Here is an 11,289-nt window from a genome sequence, read left to right as displayed (position 1 = left end):
CTGTCCGCCCGGCCTGCACTGCGGTGTTTCCCGCGCGGGCTATCCCAGTTGGCGGGCGAACGGCGCGGCCTTTCTTAGCGCCGGCGGCGCTGCCGCAGTCATGGGGTTCCTGAAGCTGATTGAGATCGAGAACTTTAAATCGTACAAGGGTCGGCAGATTATCGGACCATTTCAGAGGTTCACCGCCATCATTGGACCCAATGGCTCTGGTGAGATAAGCCCGGCTGGGGCCCTGCGCAAGTCCCAGCCTGGACCCCCTATCCGGCAGCAGAGTAGTACAACCCAGCCTTTGCAACCTGAAATGTCGCGAACCCTAGCAGGTTCCTTGCCCTTCTAAGGGGTTCGATCCGGACCCGCTTTTCCCGCTCGGGTGCTCTGATTCGAACCTCTTCCCCAGGTGTCAGTTGCTCGCTCTTTGCGTGACCCCCGTCCCGGCCTGAGTGGTACGGGCCGAGCTGTACGTTACCCCGCCCACTGCCCCCTGCCTCCAGAAGTGGCGCGTCCGGAGCAGGCTTCAAGTCGTGGGCCACGCATTTCCTTGCCGGCGCACCTGCATCCGGCCCCACACATTGTTTGTACCACCAGGAAGATGCGGGGCCGCTCCTGGGCCGCTCCTGGCCTCTGGGCCAAATGGTATACTTCTGCTTCATCCCAGCGCCTCCTCCCGCCTCGCGCTGGGACACTCCAATTCCTTTTTTTAATTTTTCCCTTCTGTCTTTTAAAAACTCTTCTCTGGAGGCGGCACTTTTGAATTTCGAACTCCGTGCTCCAGTCTCGGTAGTGCTTGGGGTCTGAACCCCCCGCCCTATCCTCAACTGAGAAGTGGGGAAGCCTCACATTCGCCCCTTTCTTACCACTGAAACCGTCGGAAGTCAGAACTCTTTAGCTTGTCAAATTTATTGAATGTTTACTGCTTTATAAGGATTTATTCAATTAAGGTGCTTTGGAAACCGCGGAGAATAGACTAAGCCATGCTTTCAGAGAACTTATAGCTCTAGGGGGAAGACGATAATAAAGGAGAAAATAAAGTTATTTTTCGGCTGTGATAAGTGCTGTGCAGGGAATTAGATTGATGTAATAAAGTGATGATGTGATAAGTGACTCGGATGGCTCTTTAGGAAGAGTGGTCATTTAGTTAATAATACTCTATTGTGCATTTCAAAATTGCTAAGAGTAGATCTTAAAAAAGTCACAAAAAATATTAACTGTGAGGTGATGGATGTTAACTTACTGGGGCAGCCATTTTGCAATATATACAAATACGGAATCATATTGTACACCTGAAACTAATCCAGTGTTGTACGTCAGTTCAGTTCAGTTCAGTCGCTCAGTCGTTGTTGACTCTGCAACCCCATGGACCGCAGCATGCCAGGCTTACCTGTCCATCACCGACTCCCTGAACTTGCTCAACCTCATGTCCATCTAGTCGGTGATGCCATCCAACCATCTTATCCTCTGTCGTCCTCTTTTCCTGCCTTCAATCTTTCCCAGCATCAGGGTCTTTTCCAGTGAGTCCGTTCTTCGCATCAGATGGCCAAAGGATTGGAGTTTCAGCTTCAGCATCAGTCCTTCCAATGAATATTCAGGACTGATCTCCTTGCAGTCCAAGGGACTCTCAAGAGTCTTCTCCAACGCCACAGTTCAAAAGCATCAATTCTTCAGTGCTCAGCTTTCTTTATGGTCCAATTCTCACATCTGTACACTACTAATGGAAAACATAGCTTTGACTACACGTAGGCAAATAATGTCTCTACTTTTTAATATGCTGTCTAGGTTGGTCATAGCTTTACTTCCAAGGAGCAAGCGTGTTTTAATTTCATGCTGCAGTCACCATCTGCAGTGATTTTGGAGCCCCCCAAAATAAAGTCTGTCACTGTTTCCATTGTTTCCCCATCTATTTGCCGTGAAGTGATGGGACCGGATGCCATGATCTTCGTTTTCTGAATGTTGAGTTTTAAGCCAACTTTTTCACTTTTCTCTTTCACTTTCAAGAGGCTCTTTAGTTCTTTGTTTTCTTCCATGAAGGTGGTGTCATCTGTGTATCTAAGGTTATTGATATGTCTCCTAGCAGTCTTGATTCTAGCTTGTGCTTCATCCAGCCCGGTGTTTTGCATGATGTACTCTGCATATGAGTTAAATAAGCATGGTGACAATACACAGTCTTGACATACTCCTTTCCCAATTTGGAACCAGTCTGTTGTTCCATTTCCGGTTCTGTTGCTTCTTGACCTGCTTACAGATTTCTCAGGAGGCAGTTAAGGTGGTCTGGTATTCCTGTCTCTTGAAGAATTTTCCAGTTTGTTGTGATTCACACAGTCAAAGGCTTTGGCATAGTCTGAGGCAGAAGTAGGTATTTTTCTGGAAGTCTCTTGCTTTTTCTATGATCCAACAGATGTTGGCAATTTGATCTCTGGTTCCTTTTGCCTTTTCTAAATCCAGCTTGAACATCTGGAAGTTCTCATTTCATGTACTGTTGAAGCCTAGCTTGGAGAATTTTGAGCATTACTTTGGTAGCATGTGAAATGAGTGCAATTGTTGTAGTTTGAACATTCTTTGGCATTGCCTTTCTTTGGGATTGGAATGAAAGCTGACCTTTTCCAGTCCTGTGGCCCCTGCTGAGTTTTCCAAATTTGCTGGCATATTGAGTGCAGCACTTTAACAGCATCATCTTTTAGGATTTGAAATAGCTCAACTGTTATATCTTGTTAAAACTGGGGGGAAAAGGAAAAAGGAAGAAAGGGTAGTCAGGTAAAATGTCTATTTCATATCTAAATTCCCTGTCTCTAAATCATACACCAAGGATTCCTCCTGTCTGCCCGAATTAGCTATCTATTTGGAATCCTGCTGTGTTCCTCCACCTCAGAGGTGTTTCTAGCTAAATCACTTCCTAGCCTGAGGGACTGCCCTTGCTGAAGTAGCCCTAACTGATGACCTTCCCTGGAGACTTGCCTAGATTTCACTCTCAATTAAGCAGGGTTTCTCTATAGCAGCACTATTGACATTTCCAGTGAGATAATTCTTTGCTCTGGAGTCCATCCTGTGCATTGTAGGGTATTTAGTGGCTTCCTTAGCTTTTACCCACTAGGTGACAGTAGCACCCCCCCCCCCCCCCCCCCGTGACTCAGGTGTGACAATCAAAAATGTCTCTAGACATTACCAGGTGTCCCCTGGGGGGAGAGGCAAAACCACTTCACTTCCCCCCATCTTCTTAGATGGCTAATGCTTGGGGTTCCATTGCAGTTTCTTAGGGTTTTAGTGTGGTGGCCCCTGTGGAAAGAGCCAGGATGCACCTCTTGGCATTCAGTCCCCTCAACATGGGTAAATTTGTATGCACAAGTATTCCAAAAAAAACCCTTGGTCTGACTGGCCCTCCCTTACCTGTTCTTTAGTGTGCAACTCATAAGACTTGCCTTGATTCCCTTCAGTGAATTTCTGCTCTAGACACCTGGTACATGTTAACTTTTATTCTCTCTTGAATTCATGGTATATATTTTGGTATTTTCATCATTGGCCTGTAGAGTTCCCCAAGAACATTCCTTGAAACATTTTATCATTGTTCAGATCATAATGCATGTTATAGAAATGTTTACAATATTGAGTGGTTGCAGGTAGGGAGGCCTTTGATTGTGTGATGTTCTTGTCATCCTTGGAGAGCATGGGAGAAGCCCAAAGGTTGGAAATGGGTTGCCTAAAAGACTGACTCCTCATCCACATGTTGTGCTAGTCCTGCTGTGATGAGGGAAACCAAGCTAAGAGTCCAGACCTGGTTTGGATAGGATAGGATTGCCATTTATTGAGCTCCCACTATGTTACAAGTATCAGTACTTTACTTTTTGGGACATTTTACATTTAAATTCTCACAGTGACCCTAGGAGGGAGGTACCGTCATCTTTGTTTTATGGACGAGAATACTGAGGCACAACAGGTTGTGATCACCTGCACACTTAATTCTCAGAGCCAGGATCACAACCTGTGCCTGATACACCTGTGCTGCTGCCACTCCCACAGAGAACTATGTGCTTACCCATTGAGTCATGTTTTTAAGATTTTCCAGGTGAGGGAAAGGAAAGTCAGCTAAATGTTAGTTGCTCAGTCCTGTCTGACTCTTTGTGACCCCATGGACTGTAGTCCGCCAGGCTCCTCTGTCCATAGACTTTTCAGGCAAGAATACTGGAGTGGATTGCCATTCCCTTTTCCAGGGGATCTTCCCAACCCAGGGATCAAACCTGGGTCTCCTGCATTGCAGGCAGATTCTTTACCGACTCTGCCACCAGGGAAGCTCAGTAATCCCTTATATTCTGGAATGGTCCTCCCCAGAAGACACTGACTTTTTAAAAAGAGTTGTCTTGTAGAACATTCCACATTCTGTGTTTGCCTTAAGGTTTCCTCATGCTGTCATGTACCATGTTTCTCTAGATGCTGTATTTCTTATAAACTGGGGGGCGTAGGTCTAAAGGTCTGTTTAGATTGAGGTCGAATATTTTTGGAAACACACTTCATAGTGATGCTGTGTACTTCCTGTATCACTATAAAGACATGCCTTTTTAAAAATGTTAAAATACGCATAACGTAAAATTTCATCTTCACCGTTTCTGAGTGTACAATTCACTAGTGTTAAATATATTCACATTTTTGTGCAACCAGTCTTCTGAACTTTTTCATCTTGCAAAGGACTATACTTGTCAAACAACAGCTCTGCATTTTCCTCCTTCCCTCATCCCCTGTGTTTTTTGTTTGTTTGTTTTTAAACTTGGTTGAGATCAAACTATGTTGAGTTTTTTATCATGCTTGTTTCTCCTGTTTGTGGGCATCTTCCCATGTCATCAAAGGTTGTAAAGGACTTCCCTGGCAGTCCAGTGGTTAGGACCCTGCACTTCCAATGCAGGGAATGTGGGTTCAATTCCTGGTTGGGGAACTAAGATCCTACATGCCTTGCAGTAAGGCCAAAAAAAAATTGTAGAATGATCTATTTTGTGAATATATTATTTCCTTAAATGGGGCTCTAGTTTTTGGCTATTGTAAGTAGTAGCTTCAAAGAAGCTATTTTTCTAAGCCTTTGAGCCAGGGCTTTGGTCAGGCCCAGTCTTTACAGGGGCAAAACAGTATTTTGTCCTCCTGACATTTTAGAGGACATTTCTGTTCTCAGTGTTTCTTTTATTCCTTTTCCCCTCCCCTTATTTCCCCTCCTCTACTTTGTCGTGTCCTCCTTTAGGTAAGTCAAATCTCATGGATGCCATCAGCTTTGTGTTGGGTGAGAAAACCAGCAACCTGCGGGTAAAGACCCTAAGGGACCTGATCCACGGAGCTCCTGTGGGCAAACCAGCAGCCAACCGAGCCTTTGTCAGCATGGTCTATTCTGAAGAGGGTGCTGAGGACCGCACGTTTGCCCGTGTCATTGTAGGTGGGTGAGGCTGGCCAGAAGGTTCTCCTTGGGTCCACAGGGGTGGCTAGACTAGTTTGTTGGGGTAGGAGGGAGGCCTGACCCTTGGCTAACTCATGCATTGTCTTGTAGGAGGTTCCTCTGAGTACAAGATCAACAACAAAGTGGTCCAGCTACATGAGTACAGTGAGGAATTAGAGAAGTTGGGCATTCTTATCAAAGCTCGTAACTTCCTCGTCTTCCAGGTGGGCTTTTCTTTCCTTTTTTTTGACTGTTGGATGATTGTTGCTGTTTGGGCTTTTCTCTTGTTGGGCAAGCGGGACCTGCTGTGTGTGTGTGCCTGTCTGGTGTGCAGGCTTCTCATTGTGGTGGCTTCTTTTCATGTGGGCACTTTTAACAGTTGTTGGCTATCTACTTTTTTTCATATCCCCACTGGACTTGCTCCATCTCTGGCTTCATCACCTCTCTCTGAACTAATGTAGCAGCTTCCTCACTGGGCTTCCTGACTCCAGTCTGACCCCCTCCTGTTCATCCCCTAAGATTCATCTTATGAGAGCACAAATATTCCTTCCTCTTAAAACATTTCAGTGATTTCTCATTGCCGTCTGATGGCAGTTCTCAAATTGTAGTCTCCAGATTGGCATCAACTGGGGACATGTTAGAATTGCACATTTTCAGGCCCTACCCCAGACCGATAGGGGCAGAGACTGGGGTGAGGCCCAGCAGTTTGTGTTTTTCCAAGAGCTCCAGGTTATTATGATGCACACTAAAATTTGAGAACTGTTGCATTAGCATGAAATCCAACTCCTGTCATTCATGAAACAGCCCTGCTTTGGCTCTTGCTCACCTCACTACCCTCATCTGCCAATATTCTTCTAGCCCTGCACTCCAGCCTAATTAAACTTTTTACAGTTCCCCAAATTTGCCTGCTTTCTTTGGCCTGCAGACGTTGCAATGCTAGTTTTCCTCTATGTGGAATAACCTCGTCTCTCTCACTTTTTTGTTTAGTTTTTTCCCCATCTTCCAGACACAGTTGTCACCTTTGGGAAACCTTCCCACATAGATACTCCTACCAGTCATCTACCCTCAAGCTTCATTTAGTTCTTTTTATGTGCTCCTGCTGTCACTGCACATAATACATGGTGTTGTCTCTGCTTCTATTTCTTCTGTTCCCCATGTACCTTAAAAGACAGGGGATGTCCTCAAAGCTCAGTGGTGAAATGTGGCACCCGGTGTGGGGAAGGGATCGGTGAACATTTTCTGAATGATGGAGTGGGTAGGGGAACTGAACTCAGTAGGGTCTAAGTGGGGAGAGTGTTTTGACCTTTACTAGGGTGCTGTGGAATCCATTGCCATGAAGAACCCCAAAGAGAGGACAGCTCTTTTTGAAGAGATCAGTCGCTCTGGGGAGCTGGCCCAGGAATATGACAAGCGAAAAAAGGAAATGGTAAAAGCTGAAGAGGACACACAGTTTAATTACCATCGCAAAAAAAACATTGCAGCTGAACGCAAGGAGGCCAAACAAGAAAAAGAAGAGGTAGGTGGCCAGGTTGCCTCTGGGATCTGAGAGGCCAGGATGAAGCCAGTGCCTCACTGATGCACCCCTGCCTCCACACCCCTATTTGCACAGGCTGACCGCTACCAGCGCCTGAAGGATGAGGTGGTGCGAGCTCAGGTACAGTTGCAGCTTTTCAAACTTTATCATAATGAAGTGGAAATTGAGAAGCTCAACAAAGAACTGGCCTCTAAGAACAAGGAGATAGAGAAGGACAAGAAGCGGATGGACAAGGTAGAGGATGAGCTGAAGGAGAAGAAGAAGGAGCTGGGCAAAATGATGCGGGAACAACAGCAGATTGAGAAGGAGATCAAGTAAGTGGTAGGACTGAGCCTGCGACTTGTGGAAAGCATCTTCCCCTTGACTTGGCTTTGGCTAGAATCAGGCATATTTCTTGACTTGCACGTTAGACAAATAGAGTATTTAAGTACTCAGATTCCATGTAGATAGGTACTCAGAAGAGGAGAGCTTGAAAAGGGTGGTGGCTTTGCCAAGAAGAAGTGATGGGAAGCCACTCGTGACTGATAGTCCCTTCCTAGAAGAGGAAAATTGGAGCTTGAAGGTCAAAGAACAGAAATTTGAAAAGGTTAGATCAGATGGGGAACAGTTACGTGAACACAGGATACTCTTGGGAGTTGTTACTAAGAGGTCTGGCCTGGCTAGGGTTGAGGCAGGGGTGGTAGCTTTACCTTCTAGAGTGGCTGGAATGCCAGGCTGAAGCCATCACAGGATCTGTGGGGCATCGGCCCTGTTCATTTAGGCACTTCCTTGAGGCTTGGAAGGGAAGTGCCTAATCCCCCTTTGGATTAAAAAGCCTTGGAACCCTCCCTTCTCCCACTGAGCTAATTTGTTCCCCCTCCCCTCTGGTGAAAGGGAGAAGGACTCAGAGCTGAACCAGAAGCGGCCTCAGTACATCAAGGCCAAGGAAAATACTTCCCACAAAATCAAGAAGCTGGAAGCAGCCAAAAAGTCACTACAGAATGCTCAGAAGCATTATAAGAAGCGTAAAGGTGACATGGATGAGCTGGAAAAGGAGATGCTGTCAGTGGAGAAAGCTCGGCAGGAGTTTGAGGAACGGATGGAAGAGGAAAGTCAGAGTCAGGGCAGAGATTTGACCTTGGAGGAGAATCAGGTAAGCTCTGAGGGGTGGAGGGATGGGCAAATAGATTGCTAGGCTGATAGGACTGATTTGGTCATCCCTGTCCCTGACACAGGTGAAGAAATATCACCGGTTGAAAGAAGAAGCCAGCAAGAGAGCAGCTACCCTGGCCCAGGAGCTGGAGAAGTTCAATCGAGACCAGAAGGCCGACCAGGACCGGCTGGATCTGGAGGAACGGAAGAAAGTAGAGACAGAGGTGGGCATGCCTTACAAGATTAGGGGTGATGGTCCAGAGAAATGGAAGTAACGATAGTCTTGACAGTAATGACCTTAGTTAACATCTAGCATGGGGCTTCCCTGGTGGCTCAGTGGTAACGAATCTGCCTGCCAATGCAGGAGACACAGGTTTGGTCCCTGGGTCAGGAGCATTCCCCTGGAGAAGGAAATGGCAACCCATTCTAGTATTCTTGCCTGGGAAATTCCATGGACAGAGGAGCCTGGCGGGCTACAGTCCATGGGATCTCAAAAGAGTTGGACACAGCAACTAAACAACAAAAGGCAAGCTGTTACTGTGTGCTAGGCACTGTTTTTTACATATATGCCGTCATCTTTTAAAAGATTTATTTATTTGTCTGTTTTGTTTTTGGCTGTCCTGGTTCTTAGCTGCTGCTTGCAGGCTTTCTCTAGTTGCAGTGCTCAGGCTTCTCATTGCAATGGCTTCTCTTTTTGTGGCGCATGGGCTCTAGGGCCCATGGGCTTCAATAGTTGTGGCTCTTGGGCTCCAGAATGCTGGCTCAGTAGTTGTGGAACATGGGCTTAGTTGCTCTGCAGCATGTGGGATCTTCTGGACCAGGGATCGAACCTCTCTCCCCTGCATTGGCAGGTGAATTCTTAACCACGGGACTACCAGGGAGGTCCCTGCCTAAGGTTATTAACTGGCAGAACTGGGATATGAACCTGGGCAGTGTAGCCCACACTTTTTTGGTTTTTTTGGCTGCACCTTGTGGCATGTGGAATCTTAGTTCTCTGACCAGGGGTTGAATCTGCGCCCCCTGCAGTAGAAGGATAGAGTCCTAGCCACTGGACCACCAGGTAAGTCCTGGAAGCCCACACTTTCAAGTATACTTCACTTACTGTCTTCCTAATAATAATAATAGGAAAATAATAGGAATGATGGAAAGTTATTATAATATTCCAAGAGCCTACAGTGTTCCAAACATTGTGCTAAGCAGTTTTAAATGTTTAAAAGAAGGTATTAGGCATTAATAGCTATTTTATTAGTATTTAATAGCTAAGGGCTTCCCAGGTAGTGCTAGTAGTAAAGAATCCACCTGCCAGTTCAGAATATAAGGGTTCAATCCCTGGGTCGGAAAGATCCTCTGGAGTAGGAAATGGCAACGCACTCCAGTATTCTTGCCTGGAAAATTCCACGGACAGAGGAGCCTGGCACGCTAGAGTCCATGGGGCCGCAAAGAGTAGGGCATGACTGAGCAATTGAGTGCACACACACATAGAATTAGTGGCTAATACATGTTAAGCACTTAATGTGTATTCTGTGAAGTGGAGGTTACCTGCATTTTATAGATGAGAAAGCAGAAGTGCAGAAAGGCCCAGAAAGCTTTACTTTGTCTTGGTTTGAGCCTCCCTGATTGGTGAGGAAGATGTTCCAGGCTGGGTAGAACACCTGTGAGAGGGTCTCATAGGGCCCATGCTGGCCCCATCAGTTAGCAGAGGCACACTGAACACTGTATATCTGATTTTTAATAGGCTTCTTATACTAGTGACAGATTGTCTGTGATTGTTAGGCTCTTAGGATGAATAGGCATATGGGGGATGAGCCAGGGCTCCATGGTCTTGGCCTTAACTTGCTCAGCCTATGGTGATGTAGTGTCTTTGTTTCACTCCCAGGCCAAGATCAAGCAAAAGCTGCGGGAGATTGAAGAGAATCAGAAACGGATTGAGAAACTAGAGGAATACATCACAACCAGCAAGTATGTGGCTTTGTAACATCCCCTCTTACCTCCAGGCCTGTTCTTGTGAACCTTACCTGTCCTGCTCCTCCCCAGGAAGGACCCTCATAGTCCCTCTTGGCCAGGAATATTTTCTGGCCAGCCAGGATAACCCTGGTATTTCCTTACTTTGTAGGCAGTCTCTAGAGGAACAGAAGAAACTAGAGGGGGAGCTGACAGAAGAGGTGGAGATGGCCAAGAGACGTATTGATGAGATTAATAAGGAGCTGAACCAGGTAATGGAGCAGCTGGGGGATGCCCGCATCGACCGCCAGGAGAGCAGCCGCCAACAGCGAAAGGCAGAAATTATGGAAAGCATCAAGCGCCTATACCCTGGTTCTGTGGTAAGAGTGGAAAGGGAACTCATTTCCTAACCACTTTCTTTCGTACTCGCTGTCAGATAATTTTCCCAGCAGCCCCATGAGGACAGGATTGCTAATCCCATTTTTACAGCTGGGGAGAACTGAGGGTCAGAGAGGTTAAATGACTTGCTCAAAGCAGCATAGCTTACATGTATAAGAACTGCAATTCAAACCCAACTTGTTCTGACTCTTAACCTTGTGTTCTTTTCGTCACACCAGTTGTATCTTTCTGGAAGTTTTGTCTTGCTTGTGTCCACTCCTTTATGGGAGGTGGAGAAAGTGAAGAGGCCTTTGGGAAAGGGAAGGGGCTGCAGGGCAGGAATTAGTTCCCAGGATGTATCAATAGCTCTGTGCAGGCTTCAGTGTGAGCTCCTTGGACATACAACAGTCGGCTCATTTACTAGGTTTTATCAGATCTCTTGGCCTCTTGAATGAAATCCTGAGTTCCCAGATTCCCTGAATATTATCCCTCTATTGCTGTAATTCCATCCCTGGGTTCAACTTAATTGGGTTCTACAAATATTTCTTGATCATTTCGGTAGATCAAGGGTCCCCAACCTCCAGTATCTAATGCCTGATGATCTGAGGTGGAGCTGATGTAATAATAATAGAAATAAAGTGCACAATAAATGTAATGTGGGATGATTCAAGCGCATTGCATTTATTGTGCTCTTTATTTGTGGAACCCAATTAAGTTGCATAATGCCTGTGGTGGCAGTGGTCTGTGACATGGTAAAAGTGAGGTTTAGAAAGATGATTCTGGATTCAGACATGACTGCCTGAAGTTGTTGTTGCTTTGGGGCCAGAATAGGCCTTTTTCCCATAGTTTGGGGGCTGTACTCCTGATAGAGATTCTGACCTGCCATCCCTCTTCTAAACTGGGA

At 46.2% G+C, this 11,289-nt stretch overlaps 1 protein-coding gene across 3 annotated transcripts in view; it reads left to right on the top strand.

Moving 5' to 3' along the window:
- The first annotated feature begins 6 nt into the window (after positions 1 to 6).
- The window catches only part of SMC1A (structural maintenance of chromosomes 1A), a 46,066-nt gene continuing 34,783 nt past the window's right edge, over positions 7 to 11,289 (top strand). For 2 of the 3 annotated variants that reach the window (XR_006267330.1, XM_043457483.1), the window contains exons 1-9: positions 7 to 209; positions 5,213 to 5,401; positions 5,513 to 5,625; positions 6,714 to 6,917; positions 7,011 to 7,249; positions 7,809 to 8,067; positions 8,150 to 8,290; positions 9,943 to 10,025; positions 10,180 to 10,387. Coding sequence is in view for 2 of the 3 variants with exons in the window: in XM_043457483.1 (XP_043313418.1) it covers positions 101 to 209; positions 5,213 to 5,401; positions 5,513 to 5,625; positions 6,714 to 6,917; positions 7,011 to 7,249; positions 7,809 to 8,067; positions 8,150 to 8,290; positions 9,943 to 10,025; positions 10,180 to 10,387 (1,545 nt within the window). In the remaining variant the exon portion in view is untranslated. The remainder of the gene's footprint in view (positions 210 to 5,212; positions 5,402 to 5,512; positions 5,626 to 6,713; positions 6,918 to 7,010; positions 7,250 to 7,808; positions 8,068 to 8,149; positions 8,291 to 9,942; positions 10,026 to 10,179; positions 10,388 to 11,289) is intronic. The other variant, XM_043457482.1, reaches the window with a different exon arrangement.

The sequence above is a fragment of the Cervus canadensis genome, chromosome X, assembly GCF_019320065.1.
Source record: "Cervus canadensis isolate Bull #8, Minnesota chromosome X, ASM1932006v1, whole genome shotgun sequence".
Taxonomy (NCBI): domain Eukaryota; kingdom Metazoa; phylum Chordata; class Mammalia; order Artiodactyla; family Cervidae; genus Cervus; species Cervus canadensis.
This window is presented reverse-complemented; position numbering and strand designations above follow the sequence as displayed.